The sequence below is a fragment of the Micropterus dolomieu genome, linkage group LG22 (assembly GCF_021292245.1).
Source record: "Micropterus dolomieu isolate WLL.071019.BEF.003 ecotype Adirondacks linkage group LG22, ASM2129224v1, whole genome shotgun sequence".
Classification (NCBI taxonomy): domain Eukaryota; kingdom Metazoa; phylum Chordata; class Actinopteri; order Centrarchiformes; family Centrarchidae; genus Micropterus; species Micropterus dolomieu.
Window position 1 is genome coordinate 27,411,086 of NC_060171.1, and position 17,766 is coordinate 27,428,851.

The 17,766-nt window shown below is 41.4% G+C and overlaps 1 protein-coding gene across 1 annotated transcript in view; it reads left to right on the forward strand.

Annotated features, from left to right (window-relative positions):
• Positions 1-17,766, forward strand: part of elmo3 (engulfment and cell motility 3) — a 26,049-nt gene that overhangs the window by 2,851 nt on the left and 5,432 nt on the right. The window contains exons 2-16 of the mRNA XM_046038630.1: positions 3,366-3,477; positions 6,503-6,543; positions 6,674-6,746; positions 7,975-8,025; positions 8,282-8,451; positions 8,635-8,734; positions 8,880-9,031; positions 9,345-9,423; positions 10,228-10,278; positions 10,394-10,516; positions 10,642-10,764; positions 10,890-10,994; positions 11,383-11,491; positions 11,623-11,759; positions 16,959-17,122. Coding sequence (XP_045894586.1) covers positions 3,400-3,477; positions 6,503-6,543; positions 6,674-6,746; positions 7,975-8,025; positions 8,282-8,451; positions 8,635-8,734; positions 8,880-9,031; positions 9,345-9,423; positions 10,228-10,278; positions 10,394-10,516; positions 10,642-10,764; positions 10,890-10,994; positions 11,383-11,491; positions 11,623-11,759; positions 16,959-17,122 — 1,556 coding nt within the window. The 5' untranslated portion in view covers positions 3,366-3,399. The remainder of the gene's footprint in view (positions 1-3,365; positions 3,478-6,502; positions 6,544-6,673; positions 6,747-7,974; positions 8,026-8,281; positions 8,452-8,634; positions 8,735-8,879; positions 9,032-9,344; positions 9,424-10,227; positions 10,279-10,393; positions 10,517-10,641; positions 10,765-10,889; positions 10,995-11,382; positions 11,492-11,622; positions 11,760-16,958; positions 17,123-17,766) is intronic.

Sequence of the window (17,766 nt, forward strand, 5' to 3'; positions counted from 1 at the left end):
GAGGGGAAACAATGAGTTTACTGTACAATATGACAGCTAAACATTTTATGCCTAGATGTATTTTCCCTGTACTGTAACTTCCCATTACGGTAATGACATATTAACACAGTAAAAATTTGTCATGTCTTTTAATAACTGTCGATTATGTGTGTCCTGATAATAATCTATGATTTTCCTTCAGAAAAGAATGAATTTTGCATGTCGTATTTCTGATTAAACCTAATAAGGCTGCAACTAACAATTGTTTCAATACATTATGAATCTGACTTGATATATCGCTGGGTCTATAAAATGTCAGAAAAGTTGCCTGTCCAAGGTGATGCCTTCAAAATACATTGCTTTGTCCAAACCTGGCACTAAACCCAAAGAAATTCCATTTACTGTCATGGGAAACTGAAAATGTGCGAATAGTGTAACCAGTACATTTTTGCTTAAAAATCTTTCAAATTAAACCCAATTGACACATTAACTGGAAATTAATGTAACTGATATATCAATAGATTTATAAAATGCATTAATCATTATAATGAGTGTTAGCTAACTGCAATCATTGCATTGACAATAGTGTATCAAAACCTTCACTTCTGTTTAGAAGCAGACAGACATGTACACAAAGTGCAGTTTCGGCTTCCACTTTAACTTAATTTAGGGGACATCACAGACAGGCACAGACAGGCACAGAAACTGACAGCCTCACTCACTTCAGTGGTTAACCTCTGCAGAGAATGAGAAGAAAACCTCCACTCTCTCTTCTGCTGGGTTAAGAAAGGGAAACATTGAACAGCTTCAACATTGATTACAACATTTTTCCATTTTTGGAATACTCTAACTGGTTTCTAGCTACAAGGAACATGTAACCAGTGAAATTATCTCAGAACAAGCTTTTGAATGTTTAATTTGTCTTCTCATTTCCACTTCTTTCACCAGGTTGTCAGACCAGCAACTAATTCGATTTAGAATAGTATGTGGTACATCTGATAAGGCAGAATACAGGTTACAACACTGACAAAGCTCGTTTTGTTGTACAGTCGAGGAAACATGCTTCTTCTTCTTGTAGTGAAGTTAGAATGTCAGTGCACCCACTGTTAGACGAGGCCTGAAGCATGTACGGACAGGCCATGAATGTAGGCAGGTGGTGCTTTGTGGTCGGCACAGGGTTAACTCAGAGCGCTGGAAGATTTCTGGACTTAAATTAATGTTTTAACTCTCTGTCCTGTCCCATCTGACTTCTACTTAAAAAATGTTCTTTTCATCAAGTGTAACTGGCTACATTTGTTGCATTTCTCTATGAGCCCTTTTCCCTGTTGTATGATCCAGTTCACCACTGCGTGTGAGCTCACTAGAGTATCTCTGCTGTGGACACACTCGCCTGCAGTAAGTGCAGTAGCAGAATATCAATAGAAAAGTGATTAATATTAATTGTACTGTGATAGGAGAAAAGGAATTATCTAGAATTTGGATCACAGTAATATCGTGAAAAATATTTGCATCATTTTCTTTTCCGTAAGACAATTTTCTTAAACTTGACTGTAGTCAAGTAAATTCAAGAGTGAACGGCCTTTTAATGGTTGTTTCTCAAGATGTTCGGATAGCCATACACAAAAACTTGCATTATTCAGTTAGAAACATCAGGATGTTTTCATTAAATATTTATGACTAAATAAACAAAGTTTTTAAATTGCCAGGCATCTCGAGAACTGGTGTTAATAACTGTAAGAGTCAGAGTGAAATACTTGGGCGTTTTATAGGTCGTTCCCAATTGGTAGAAAAATACAACATCATAAGATGCAGCTGTTAATACCTACCTTTCCTTTGATTTTTTTTGTAGTGCAACCAAAGCAATAATTTGGGTTTCAACTAATAGACTCATGGACTCGCTTTCACATTCATGATTATACAGCTCAGACAAATACTCAGCTTCAAACCCACAGGCAATCTTTGTTGTTACAAAGGCATGACATGCCAGTACCCGGAGTTTGCCCTTGAATTTGCTGACTCATAAGCTGGCCTAGAACAACCCTACATTCCCCCAAATCTCTTTAAGATTAAGGCCGCTAGTTCTTGATGTTATTTGTTGAAGCTGACCTTTTGCACCAGTACCAGCGTCATGATTTCAGCACCCCAGGGTTTCCTTGCCGTCTAGTCCATGTAAATGATTCAAAAACAAACTTGGTGTTATTGTATTTGTGTGTTCTTGTTAAAATCAGCAGGTCTCCAGCCTGAGTGTCCTTTTCATTCTTGCTTTGAAGGCAGTCTTTATCAGTGGAGTTGCTGCCTCAGGGCAGAGCGAGATGGGAGGACAGTAAAGGCATGTGGTTGTTTTGACAGGAGAATTGCTTTGAGATTTGCCATAAACTGTGAGAGCCTTCCTTTTTAGTCTGGAGTGAGTTATGTGAACTATCCTCGAGATAATCACCCCGAACACAGGCAGGCACAAGCTCGATCTCTTTTCTCTCATCGTGAGCTTGTGAATGTACAGAAGAATTTCGATCCAACCGTATTGTTTCCATGTGCTGAAAGCAAGGGGGAGATGTGGAAGGACAAGAAAGGGGGAAGGGTTGGAGGCACAACAACAGCTTCTTCTGTATCCTCTGGGAATGCTGTCTGAAGGCTGAGGAGGAAGTTTGTAGGATGTGTGTGTGAGTTGGAAAGGGGAGAAGAAAGAGTGAACGATCCTGCATGCACAGACAGTTTAAGCCCTCTCAGCTTTACTCAGTGCGCCATAAATACACAATGAAACAGGAACACGGTGATCTACAACTTCATGTTGAAAATGATAGTTGCGTTGACCGCCATGAGTCATTTATGAGACTACCGGACTCATCAGTTCACCTTACAGAGACACTGCTCTCGGGTTGGTTAGCTTTTCACTTTATCATGTTTTAAAATCACCAAATTATTATTCAGTTTGACACAACAGCAAAGCCCACTATAAGTGTCTCTGTTGTCAAAATGGAAGTCTGTGAACTGAACAGAAGAACTGATTGTTCAGTTGTTGAAGTCAAGACTAGGCCTGCATTGTTGTTTATTTATAAAATGATCGATATTCTGTTCATCACAAGTTTAGAGGTCAGATTTTTAGTCCAGCCACATAAATTTCAGTGTGTAATTCAATCTTGGGATTTAAAGTCTCCAAACGAGCTCAGTTGTAGTTTACCTACAGTTTCCACATAGTTATCTTTGTTGAAACAGGACAGAAATGTTATGTTTATTTGGTTTGTTTACTGGTATTCATTGGTGAGGTCCCTATTAAAGAGTTTCCCCCAGGTTCCAGGGAGTAAAGGTCATGACAAATTGATTACGGAATAAACTGCGTGTAACATGATGAGACTTTATTGTGACACTTTCATCGCTTTCATTATCAGCAGCTGGAGCTTGGTGGAGTCAAGAGGTGCCAACATGCCACAACAGAAGGACATAGTGAAGATAGCTATCCAGATGCCTGGGGCCTACCCCCAGCTCATACAACTGGACCAGGTAATGCACACACACAATTTCAAATATACTCTGTTTTAAACTCCAAATTCTGGTAAAGGTTGATGAACTATGTAATTTGTTATTCTGGTTGGTAATACTTGAGAATATCATCTTAGTATCGTATATATGTGGAGTCTCTGGTGTCTGCCTGTTCTCAGACTTCTCTAGCTGGCTGTTTGCTCTGACAGCGAACCACCATGGGAATTTCTTTCCCTTAGTTGCGTCTTTTCAGGCAGCACTTCCTCTTACGCTGGTACATTTGCTCATCTTGGTAAATCCAAAGACCACAACAGCAGCCATATCCCTAACCTGATTTTTAGATACATATCTTGCTGTGAGTTTAATTGGTAGTGATACCAGGGCAGGAATGTTAGCTCATAAGTTCTGTAGTTTGAGACCTTCCCGGTGGCCGGTCAGACAAAAATCTGCAGCAGCACTATGGGCCACAACTCACAAAAAATGTTTTACCCATCCACAACAGAATCCAACTTGTTTTATGTATATGTATCTTAAAACTAACTGGTTTATTGAAGAACATCAGTGTACTACTACACAAGAGCCCTATTCAATGTCATGTCACTTAGAAACTTGAATAGCAGCATGATGTAGATATAGTAGATATAGATTCTGAGAAGACGATGATGCCAAGAATCACGCAAGTGTTGTGTTCTGTCAAGGGTTTATTTTTGTGTGAACTAGTTATATATTTGTTTGCTGATCAAATGTGCTGCTGCTCAGGATAACCATAACTACTTTATTGGAGGTGCTTGATAGAGGTGCTTCACAATCTGGGAAGCGGCGAGTAAGTAACTGAGAGACAAAATTCAGGACAAGAAGACATCTCAACTCTGTGAACCAATCAGACCAAAAGGATGTCTCTGGCTCTATCACCCCCCCCCCCCCCCCCCCCCCCCCCCCCCCGCCACGCAGTAGCACTGACTGCAAGTTGGGTAATACATTTCCTTGGGAATACATTGTGTACTGATTCATGTGGCTGGTGACAGTGATTTTTTTTGCAGACATTGACATTTTTGACATACACACTTTGAAATTCTAACATATCAACATTTTATTGGAAAAAATGGAGGTATCAACCCAATTTTAAAAAATGCTTGGTAGAATTGTTTTTTTGGACCTTTTGCTTAATTCTGAGATGTTTCTTTGATTGGAACAACAATAGAGACCAAATGCGTCTGTGGTTGATGGTGAGATAACACAGGAAGATAATGTGTTGTTATAAAACCTTTTTGTTGACTGTGTAGTGTGTGTGCCTACAGATCTCCACTTCCTTACCAGTATGGTTTAATGCAGCAGCTGCAGCACGTGATGTTAAAAATAGCCTTACAATGTCGCTGCCAATATAATAAACGTCTCTTTGACTGGTAGTTACATAAATGTGTCAGCTTTTCAACATTTTCTTTTCATTCACTCTCCCTGATGCTTTTTACTGACCAATCTATGGAGCTTTAAAGTGTTCAATATTGAATCGACAAATAGGTGTTTTATATTGTATAATATGTATAAATGAAACAACATTTTGTGAAATAGCTATTTAATAATAACTGACCAGAGTTTTATGGGAGTTATCTTTATTTCAAAAGGCCTTTTCCCAGGGTCAATTGTTATTTCATAATGTTACTATGTAACTATGTAATGTTAATGTTTTCATGACAGTGGCTTTGTCAAGGTGCCCTCTGCCACTTAATCTAGCAAGTTCTACAACTGCTACCAGAATGAGCCACTTAGGTTCTGTTAAAAACTAATATCAATGTGCACATGCCTAGCTGGCTGGCTAACTAGCTAGCTAGGTGGTGTTGTGAGCGTGGTTTATTACTCAGTATCAAAGTGAAAGACGGCAGCAGCTAACTTTAGCTGGTTAATTCAGTTACCTCTGTAGCTTTGTGTTTCTAAAGATGTTCCTCAGAGAAAGACGCACAGCTCTGTGAAGACCAAAAGGACATGTAGTCTTTCTCTGTGGTGGATCTAGTCAACAGGAGCTAGGTAACACTGCTAACATGTAATAATCAATTATCTAAGTTCACAAGCTGACCTAGCTAGTTGGCAGCCTTGTTAAGCTAAGGCTAAAAGCTGTTTTTAACAACTTTTTCATAATTTCACAAATTGTTGGTTCATTTATATGACACTATTTATTTATTTATTTATTTATTTATTTATTTATTTATAATTGTGTCTTTTATAACATTGAACACTTTGGGGATCCATACTCACCCACTGGTTTTGTTTCTTCAGCTTTTACAAAATGTGATTGTGAGGAAGTTTTCCATGCGTTTCCCAGGAACTTTGGGGGAAGTTGCACTTCTTTGCGCAATACATCACACATGAATAGTTGTTTTTTTCCCAGACAGCAAGGGTGTGTGTCTCTCAGTCATGGTCAGTCAGAAGGTTTGAACTGAGGGAATTGATTTAACAGGTACTTACTAGACGGTCTAGTCATTTCAAGAGTTGGAAAATGCAGCCCAACTGGAATGAACACAGTTTCACACACTTTTTCAAGCCCTGAAGAATACCTCAAAAACTTCTCATTGGCCCAGCCGTCTCCGCTAAACATATCTGATTGGTTGACCTTCTTTGCTGCCACTAATAACAGAGCAGCCACTGGGTCTACCGCAGTACCCGAAGACATTTTGATTGGTTGACCGCCGGGATAACCACTAATGGCAGGATAGCTGAGAATCCAGACATGGAAGTAGTCTGGCTTGTATTTACGTACAAAGAGGGATCTGGGCACTGAGGGGTAACATTGTTCAGAAAGCGTTGGGGAGCGCTTGGATTTTCTCTTCTCAGCAAACAAGGTTTGCAGCCAGCAAGAATAGCTGTGGTACCACAATCCCATAAGAGCATGACATTACTGAAGCGTGTGTTCAGCTCCCTGACAGAGAAAAGACTTTGATGGTAGAGTCTGCAAAGTCCTGTTTTTATGACCCACATGTATGCAGCAGGTGTGTGTTTTTCATGTTGTGTAAATGTGCTTGACTACATGCTGTTTTGTTGTGTCTCTGTGCAGAAAAAGCCTCTGTCTGCTGTAATAAAGGAGGTTTGTGATGGGTAAGTTGATGACAGTGGTTTATATTTGTGTTGCTGCCTCTATGTTCTGTGTCTGTGGTAATGTTTGACATCATTATCATTCAACTGTATTACCGTGATAGTTAATGTCAGTTTGCATGTGCATGTGTAGCTGGAATCTCCCAGGTCCTGACAACTACGCTCTGCAGTATGCTGATGGAGTGCAGATGTATATCACTGAATCGGTGAGTCACCTCTATGTAGAAATCCATACAAATAATTATCTACAGTCCTGGTAAATGTCTGAGCACATCTCAAGAACATTGTGCAACAGACCTGAGTCCGCCCTTCAGATGTTTAAGAGCAGAATGTTTTAAATCTCTTTTTTTAAGACGTAAAAGCGCAGCAATGAATCAGTGAATCACAAGTTTGTCAACACTTTGTGACCTCTTACTGCTTTTGTTAGTGTTTTCCTTAAAAGTACATGAAATTACTCACACCATTCATTGTCATTAATGCTGTTGAAAATGAGGGTGAGACAGGCTGGGAAAGCAAAGGATGGGGAGTGAGAAAGAAAAATAGAAAAGCAGCTGGAACTACACTCAGCCTCTTGGTGTCAAGTGACCTTTTGAAAAGGTTGCCACTGAAGACCCTCCCCCTCTTTGGGCTGAAGGCACGGCTGCAGAAGCTATTACAGTGCCATCAGATATATGCAGAGAAAAATGTATTGAAGTAAACTGAAGTGAGATCATCATAAGTAAAGTGTGCTGCTGTTTAGAGTGTGAAACACACAGCAGGCTTCTACTTTTAGCACCCTTATAGTTGGTACAAGATAACTAACTTTGAAGTTAGTGAGTTTGTAGTTAAACGCAGATGTTTCAGTTTAAGAGCAGGTTCTTGATGAGTCTGAGGAACACTTGGCTTAATTGCATGCAGTGTAATAATGAGATTATTTCCTGCTTTCAACAGCAGTCTGATTTCAGAAATTGGGGCAAGGGGAATTGCTTCAGCTAGAAGCCCTATGTACATTACTTTGCTGTTGCATTTCTTTTTCCCTGCAGCGACGTTCATCAGCATTGTACCTGTTAAATAAACCCTAGAAGTGAGGCTGGAGTAGGATAAATGCTTTATTAGAAGGAATGCAGTATCAGCAGGTTGAGTCGAGTTGTCTTTGGCCAGGAGGTGCAGAGCTTGTTATCTTCCTGTTGAGTCCTTTAGATTGTAACATAGTCAGCCATTTAATATGAATGTATTTATGCCATCAAGCCCTGCTATCTCTCAGTGAGTTTGCGTTCTATGTTTCTGTGTTTCTCTCTTCGCTGTGGTTAGTTAGTTATTTGTATACATGTGTGTTTTACTTCCTCTAACTTGTGGTCTAAGTGTCACTGTATATGTCAGTGTGTTTTAGTAATTTTAAAAAAATATATTTAAATACTTTTTCATGTATGTGTCTTTTTTATTCGTGTGTTGTAGAATCGTCTGGACATTAAGAACGGCTGCATTCTGCGTCTGACCAAGGCACCGGTGAGTCTGCACCAGTCAGGCTGTCTCTTTCACCTCCCTCTTCTCATATTCCTCCAGCCCTCTGTCACTGGCTCGTCACTCTTTCATTTACAGTCTGGACGCAGCAGGTTTACAGAATTAGCACTGACCTGTCACTGCCATTTCAAGTAGCTGCGTTTCAAAGAAGAGCAAGAATATGAATAATAATTGAAAATAGTTGGGGTGTGTTTGAGCATATTTGTGTTTCTTTTTGTTTCATTGATGCTGGTGAACGCAGGGCCGCTGTGCAGAAGACTTGTACAAGGGCATCCAGAGCTCGGACTCAGGCGTGCGCTGTGATTCACTGAAGGAACTGGCGAGTGTTTCCACAGACGTGACCTTTGCCCAGGAATTCATCAGCCGAGACGGACACATCTTATTGGTCAAGATAGTGGAGGACTCTAATGAGTTAGTACTCCATGTGCCTGTGCACATTTTCCTTTGCTGACTCCTGAGACCCTTGATAGTTTAAATATTTATGCTTTAAAACGGTAACTGCATTACTAAAAAGGATTTTGTATGTGTGTGTGTGTGAGAGAATGAATGTCTATTGCCTAAATATTTCTTTCTATGTGTGTCTGCATCATTCAGGAGTAATGTGATCATGACCCACACACTGACGGGCTTCATGGAACTGATGGATCATGGGATAGTTTCATGGGAGAACCTCTCATCTGACTTCATCAAGAAGGTGCTGTATTTGCTGCTCTCTCTCCATCTGTCTGTTGTTTTGTCACAGATTCACTTTTTGATTTTTTTCATCGGCTGTAGCTGCTCTCTATCTTAATGTTCCCACCTTCTTTCTCTCCTCCACTTCCTTCTTTCTCTGCTTTCAGATTGCCAGCTTCGTCAATGCCAAGCCGACTGATGCGTCAATACAGCAGGTGTCCTTGGACATCCTGGAGAGCATGGTGCTGAGCAGCCACAGTCTCTTCCTGCAGGTCAAACAGGAAGTCACTCTGGAGAGGCTCATCGCTCACCTCCAGGTGTAAGTAACAGATTGAAAGGCTCTTAGAACGCTTGCTTTATAAATGAATATATTTATTCAAATGTGCTTTGTGTAGCATATTACTTTTTTAGACTTTAATTAATGTGAAAAAATGAGACATACACATTACATTGACCGAATATCTGCTGGGTTGCTTCAAGAGCAAAACACTTAGCTACTCATATTAGTGGAAGAAATCAAAGACAGAAGGAAACTAGAAGAGTGCATTCAGTAGTGCAGATCTCTGCCAGGCATGTCCTGCTGAAGGTACCAGACCTAAGTAAACTCCTTTCTCCACTCTGACCTCTTTCAGGACGAACCAGCAGATCCAGACCAAAGCCATGGCACTCCTAATGGCACTACTACAAACAGCCGGGGACTCGGACAGACAGGTGCTGCCTGTCTGCTTCTTACATTTAAACGCACTTTCCATCACTTCCTCTTCTAATAGCTATTCTAGCTTCCAAGCATGCAGACCTCTAGTTTGTGAATGTTACTTTCAGACAGTGGTGCGTACAGCTGTAAATCAGTATGCACTGTGCATACTGTAACTTAGCTGATGTTTTTCATTTTCAGCCATCTTAACTATTTACTGTGGTGCATTCATGCACTGATGGGAAGCTTTTGTATCCCAAGGCTGAGAGTGGCATGCATGTGACTTGGGACTGTAGGAGGTTATTTAGACTACAACGTCATTACTGTACACGTGAGTCAGAATCCTGCAGGCGCCACTTTTTACAGACAGCTGGAGACGACCCATCTATCTCATTCTGTCTGGTCATCTCAGCTTTTCCGCAGACAATCGAGGCTTTCTCTCCCTCTGTTCTGTTCTGTTCCTGCTCCTCTCTCATTGTACGGAAACAGTTCCTTCATTCAGCCATCCATCTCCTTTCTCTCAGACTCTTTGTTACTCTCACACACACGCTTCCTCATTTTTACAGTAGGTCAACAAATCCACCCTTCTTATCAGCATATTAGTCCTGAAGAAAACGAGGTTGGGTTAGAGATGCATGTACCAGGAGGTGATGACTTCCTTACAGAGGTCAAAGTCCTATAACTAACCCTCGTCCCGCCCACTAATCAGTTACTGACGTTATATCGCCACCCCATGTTAGAAACATGTCATTGCACCCTAGTGACACATCTCCCTAATGCTCACTTTGTCCTCTTGTTCCTTGTCTTCTGTTTGTTTTCAGGAAATGTTTGCGTTCCTGAAAAAGAAGAATCTCCGTCAGTACATTTATAAAGTAAATTATCTCCTTTACATTCAAATTTCACACAGTTTTCTGTGATAATATGATGAAAGGAATGTAAATAAAGCAACACTCTAGGCTATTAAAGAGGATTGTTCATTTTTTGCAGAACATCATCCATAGTTCTGGTTCAGTCCAGGACGAGATGGCCCACTACCTCTATGTCCTACAGTCAGTTACTTTGAATCACCTGGAGCCTCGCATGAGGACGCCTCTGGACTGTTACAGCCAGGTAAGCTCTCACATGACGAGTCTAACTCGGAGTGAAAACATCTGCTGCTGATGATCAGCCTTCTAACTTGCTGTTAACACCCACACACAATTTTTTTTATCTGCTTCTTTGCCTCATCTCTCCAGGAGCAGAGAGACATCCTTCATAATTTGCGGCAGGCAGCGTTTGAGATGGAAAGCGAGAACAGTCTGAGCCACGAGAGGCGACGCTCGCTCTGCGCCAAAGAGTTCAAGAAGCTAGGCTTCTCTGTAAATGACTGCTGGCCAGAGTTCTTCCACAATGTTTCTGTTCAGGAACATCGTTCTTATCGATACCACTAGTTTTCATCTTCATATTACTGTGATTAATATCGTCTTTGATCATTTCCTTTCAGAACAACAGTAACCCCGGTCAGGACTTGGTGCGAACGCCTCCTGGTCTTCTTGCTTTGGACACCATGTTTTATTTTGCCTCATGCTATCCTGATGCCTACAGCAGGGTAAGCGTGATTTATCTGCTGTAATTCAACAACTTGAAGAGTTTGTCATTTACAACTATATTTATGGCACAAGAAAATGTTTCTCAAAACATTTTGTGAACATCTTAGCGAGCATCATGACGTCCTTGAGCAGTAAGTCATTAATCTGAGCTGTCCCTTATTTGAAATAACCGTGAAAGATGCATACAACCTTATCACAGTTATTATATTGTTGCTCAAACATGTTTCAGTTGTCTTAACATTTGTACTTCTTTTCATGCATTAACTGTTGTAAAGTTGCATATTGTCATGTGCTTTTTGTCTGTGTGAGCTCTATGTCACTTTGTGACCAACTCAAATTAAATTTTTTATGTTTACAATACACTGTTAAAATGTTTCCCTCTCCCAGTTTGTCCTGGAGAACAGTAGCAGGGAAGACAAACATGAGTGTCCATTTGCCAGGAGCAGCATCCAGCTCACACTCATCCTGTGCGAAATCCTTCGTATCGGAGAGCCCCGTAAGTTGACCTCCAACCTATTAGTGCCGTAACTTTGTCGGTGACTTCTAGTCAAACCAATGATAAAACTAATAATCTTGCATTGTTTTGCTTTTGTCCTCCATCTTCTCCATCCTTTCCTCTGTTAACAGCCTCAGAGACAAGATCTGACTACCACCCCATCTTCTTCAGTCAAGATCGCCTGATGGAGGAGCTTTTCTGTGTCTGCATTCAGCTGCTCAACAAGACCTGGAAGGAGATGAGAGCCACACAGGAGGACTTTGACAAGGTACAATAGCAAAGCATAATGATGCATGGCTGTCTTCGTAGGCCTAGCAAGAACTATTGTGCCATGCTGGAGGATTTTGACGAGGCAGGCTAGCTTCAAAATCATCCAGCCATGGACGCGGGAAGTAAAACTTATGACTTGATCCTTTTTTTACCTGATTTATGTGTGCACTAGTATTTTTGGTAGGAAAGAGGTTTGACTTACTTTTTTATCTGTTGTTTATCATTAATATGTAATAGGTGATAATACGGAAACAACCTAATTTCCAATCCTGATGAAGGCATAAAAACAGCAAGTGCCCCACTGAATCAATGTAACCAAAGATATCAGGACCCATTATCAGACAGACCCAGAGAGTTCAAACTCTGTAAGTTATAATTCTATCACTGAAGTGTATTACTACACTGCAGACTTGAGTATCTGTTAACCGCTGTCACTCTGTTAACAGCAAACAGAGTGACAGCTGTCTCTTCTAATGGTCCATTGCTGGGTGAAAGTGGGCATTAGTAGATCCGCTCGTCTCCTCTCTGCTCGTGAAATGTGCACGCCCAGGTCCTGTCTCACTCCCTCTTCCTCTCCTTTTTTCTCGTTTTTAATGTTTTCAGTTCCTGTGGCTTTGAAATGAATGCAAAAAACATTCATGTCACACACCACGGCCAGGCGCTTCCCCCTCTTCACAGTCTTTGTGCTTAGCTAATCATCTCATGAAACTCTCAGTACAAAAGAAAATAAGCATATTTCCCAAACTAACAAAAGTATTTCTTGAAGGATTCCAAGTAATTGTAAGGTATTACAACACAGATTAAAATACCATAACCCCTATATATTTATAATAAAAACTGTATTAATATTTACTGTTTATGTCGACTGTTTTATTAATGTCTGCCCACAAAGATGGGAACAGTTCTTGCCTTGCTAAGGGATATTTTATGCTCTACAGTGTCCACAGGCGCTGCACCAACAAATATCAGTTGAATCTGTCATTTTGTGTGTGTAAAAAGATGACACAGTGTATTTCAGGTCCCATCAAGACCAGAGCAGGCCTGTTTACTGCAAATCTTGCTAACAAATCCTGTGACATGTCAGCTCTGCTTTTCCCGTGGAGTACTTAGACTCTTTTGTGGTACTCTGCCATTTGTTGGGACAGGTTTCATTGCATGGTCACTGTATTGCTTTTCAAATGAACGATCATGAATTGTGTATAAAACTGAGCCACAGCAGCTCTGGGTGAAATTTCTCTCATCGTACGTGCATCTTTGCAGGCGTTGCATCATTTAACTTATGTTAATGAACTATGAATGTCTTCAAACTAATTAAAATTTAACAAAAGCTCCACCAGACACACAGAGTTGAGCTAAAATTAGAGCCTTTTCAAGGAGTTTTTTATGGTGTATTTGTGTAAGTTTCTACTTTTGTGACGTAGAGCTTCATTCTTATGCTAAGAGTCTGCGACCTGCCCCAACAGACAGTGTTGGCCCTGCATTTATGAACATGCAGTGACCTTACAGCCACAATGTAAAATTTGCACTATGGTTATATGTTGAGCCAAGCATTCAGCAGGGTCTAGTCTGGGAGAAATATTGAGAATATAGCCGTCCTGAAAAGGAGACACACAGAACTGTCGGTCATCAACAAAGTGCTCTCCTGATAGCCATGAAACTCAGCGACCTTTTTGACCTTTCAGGAGCGGGCCAGTGTCCTGAGCGCCAGGCCAGCAGACCGGCCTTTTGTTTTTCCCCATGGCCCCCTACCCAGGGTGCTTTGGGACAAGGACAAAGGGGCATTACGGTGGACAAAGAGAAGCGTGGTGGGCGGCAGAAACAGAGGGAGAAGGAAATGAGGAAAACAAAGCGCCCAGGGCATGAGCTGTAATTACACAACAACAGAGGGAACATAAAACCTCTGGAAACAATGCGAGTGGGAGAGAATGAGAGGGTTGGAGGGAACGGAGTGGAAGAGAAACCAAAGAAAAATATGGGAAATGCGATATCACAATTCTAGGTTTTGTTGTTTAGGGAATGAATTGGAAGTATTTGTATTTTTATTTGTACATGATTGTGCTACACACACACACACACACTCACTCACTCACTCACTCACTCACTCACTCACTCACTCACTCACTCCATCCCGTGACATGTATTTGCGTAGCTTTATACACCCCCTGTATTAATGGTCATCCTCTGCAAACACAAATGCACACACAGACGCACACATTTGGCATGTGTGCACATGCTGCAGGGTTTTAGGGAACAGAGACCAGTCATCGCTGCTATTGGCCAGGTCAGCTAAATGACAGAGGGGCTGGAGGAGGTAGGAGGGGAGGGGTGGGGGCATGTGTGTGAGAGTATCAGGGTGTCTGTTTACAAAACACCCACAGCCGTGAACCTCTCCTGTCATGTAGGTGATCTCTATCTCTCTCCCTTTCACCACTTCTCATCCTCGTCACTTTTCTTTGATTGTTAACGACGGTTGGAATTCGAAGTTGGGATTGACATATTTATCAAAATAGTCCGCCCTGAAGGAAAAAAAAAATGGAGGTAAGGTTGTTGTTTGTTTTTTTTTGCCAGCAATATCTTTATTGATTTAACATAGCACATACAGTAATATATGTATAGCAATTAAGGTTGTTTTGAGCATTGTTTCTTGGTTTGAAGTGTGCGCTAAGTGGTTTATTGTTGATTAGTTGCTGATTAGGTAATTGGGCAGTCGATATCAAATGTTCCAGGTGTGTGTGTGTGCGCGCGTGCGTGTGTGTGTGTGTGTGTGTTGTGTGTGTGTGTGTGTGTGATGACATAACAGTGTGAAGTGTCTGAGGCTCGTGTCATATGAAAGCTGCTGGACAGTGAGGTTATTTTGGCTCAGGGGGCTTGAGCAGGGCGGGAGTGTGTCAAACTCTAGTGGCTTGTTTTGTGTCCCTGCGTGTTCACACAATCTACAATGACAGTCTGGATGTCACCGTCTGCACTTCCACCACTGCCAGATGGATAGACTCTGCTATTCTCTGTAGACGTAAACAGTTCTGTCACATTAAAAAAGGTTGTTGTCGGATAGTAACAAGCGCAATCAGGTTGTCATGGGATTGAGATTTCTGCTTTTGATTTCATGTATGTGAATTGCTTGTTAGCAGATACTTTGTTTTAGCAAACAGTTACTTGTATAACAGCACACAGCCGTGTGGACAGAGCTGCACTGAATGGGTCAAATTACACTTTACCCACTGATTGTTCACAATCAGTCAAACTGGGTGTGAACAGGAATGATGTAGGTCAGCAGAGTGTGGGTCAGAGAATCGAGGGCAGGACATGAAGTGCTGGAGCTGGCTTGGTCTTGTAGCACTATAGATTTTTGTATAGATTTTCCAGTATTTACAAATGAGGCGCGAATACTACAGGGAGCTATAGATTTTACACGCGTGCAAGTTTGACCCACTGCCCTGTGCTCCTGTTTCAGGGTAGCAGGGGCTCACCCTCTGTCCCTCTGTCTGAGCTTCACTTGAACAAGTCATGTAACAGACAGACAGACTGCTGAGTCAGTGCTACAACAGTTCAATCTGGAGGGACTTATTTGTTTTTATATTAAATGTATGTTCAACATTTTCACCCCTGGTTTTGCCAAAGTATAATGAACCTCATAACTGTTAAAGAACCTCCCACTTTGTGTGATGGTGCTGGCAGATAATTGTGTTGATAATGAACACACTGATCAATGGCCGCCTCCTGTGTGGGTCAGAGAGGAGGGGATGTAGGTATCGGCTTATGCGATTGGACATTGTGAACCTGGAGGGAGTTTACTCCTTAACTTTACATTACATTTACTCATTTGGCAGACGCCTTTATCCAAAGCGACTAAGTTAACAAAAAGTGCAATCAATACAAGATAATTGTAGGGGATAGAAGAAGAAGAGCACAGGAAGTGCATGTTAGAGGTTAGGAGTTAGAAGTGTTATAAGAGGAAGTTTTCTCGGAAGAGATGAGTTTTCAAGAGCTTCTTGAAGTTAGAGAGGGACGCCCCTGCTCTGATGGCGTGTGGTAGCTCGTTACACCATCGTGGTGTCACAGATGAGAACAGCTGAGACTTGGATTGCTTTGTGTGAAGGGATGGCAGAGCCAGGCGGCGTTCGTTGGAGGAGCGTAGTGGCCGAGAAGGATCTTGACTTGTATTATGGAGTTTAGGTAGATGGGTGCAGACACAGTAGTTACTCTGTAACTTTAAAGTGATAATAGAAGTAGGCGGGAAAATCTATGGATGGTTTGGGGGCAAGGGGTGTGGCTTAGAAGGATTAATGAATGAAAGAGTGGAGGGGAGGAAGTGAAGTATTCTTCCTGATTGAACAGTCGACTAGCTGCTATATACTATCATTCCATGGACAAGTTCCAAGTTCTGCCCTACTAGAGTAAATGGAAGAATAAGTCGTCATGTGGGTTTTAAAGGTCAGCGGTAATGTTTAGGGGCTTTTATATTGTCAATCGAAAGGGTACTTATGTACTTAAAGGTATACCACATATTTCCTGTATTTTTGTAATTTTGTTGGTGGGAGCTGAATTCCTGATCTGTCCTTGGTCACCGCTTGCTGTATGCTAGTGTGAACAAATCAGAGTTAACAGGCTTCTGATTTGCTGCCTGTAGCATGGCTCTACACAGAGCGGAAGTTAGCGTAAACTTCTGCAAATCTGAGCATGGAAGTTCATTCTTGGCCATAGAAACCACATGTGTGAAAACCAAAAATGTGAAACCAAAACACCTGTGAATGCTGATGATCGGGTCTCATGTTTTAAAGCTCCGAAATATCTAGTAGGCAGAGCTTTGAGTTTGAGTATTGTGCAGACACGTCTGTGTTTTTCTCTGTTTCATTGATAAATTAAACTTTGATAGCACAAGAAAGCCACCCACAAAAAAAAGTACAAGACAGTAAAATTTTAGAAATAAGAGAAGAAGAAATTGAGAAATGATGGCCCTTCATACCCTCATCATCTGACTTTATACATTTACGTTTCTTTCTGCTGTATCTTACCACTAAAGGGGAAGTGTTAGTGGGGGTGAGCTGCTTGGGACACAGCCCAAATATGAAGAAGTCAGAAAAACTAAACTTAACATTGCTCATCCCTTCCAGCTAACACAGGAAGCAGTAGACCATTCCAGCTTATGTGGAACTGTACAGTATGTAACCTCACTCTGTCTCCATGTCTCCATCCCCAGGTGATGCAGGTGGTAAGGGAGCAGATCACCAGGACACTGTCCAGTAAGCCGACCTCCTTGGAGCTCTTCAAGAATAAAGTTAATGCTCTTAACTACAGCGAGATCCTCAAACTGCGGCAGACAGAGCGGCTTCACCAAGAAGAGACTCTTGCTCCACCCGTACTGTGAGTAGTAGGATATCTGATGATACCAGTCTTTGGTGCACCTTCTTGTCGCCTTGTTTGATTCCTTTGTTTCAGAAGATGCCCCGTTCACCGGCTGAAGACATAAAGTCTCATACCGAATCTTTAAAAATCAATGTCTAAATGATGCATGACAGTTAAAAGAATGATCTTCAGGCAAGAAGAACAGTTTTGTAACTAATTGTTTTGCTGTTGAAACAATTCAAATTATGTTGAAAGCAAATACCAGCTGAACTGAGTAGTTAGGAAAAGTGAGTACACCCCTCACAAAAATATTTCATTATATCTTTTCTTGTGGTAACATTGAAGAAATGACACTTTGCTACAATGTAAAGTAGTGAGTGTACAGCTTGTAAATTTGCTGTCCCCTCAAAATAATACATCACACGGCCCTTAATGTCTAAACCACTGACAACAAAAGTGAGTACACCCCTAAGTGAAAATGTCCAAATTGGACCCAATTAGCCATTTTCCCTCCCTGGTATCATGTGACTAGTTAGTGTTACAAGGTCAAAATAATGGTGTCTCGCCTCCATGATGAGCATGATCCCCTTCCCTCGCAGACTGGGCTGCAGGGCAGTATTCCAACATGATAATGACCCCAAACACACCTCCAAGACGACCAC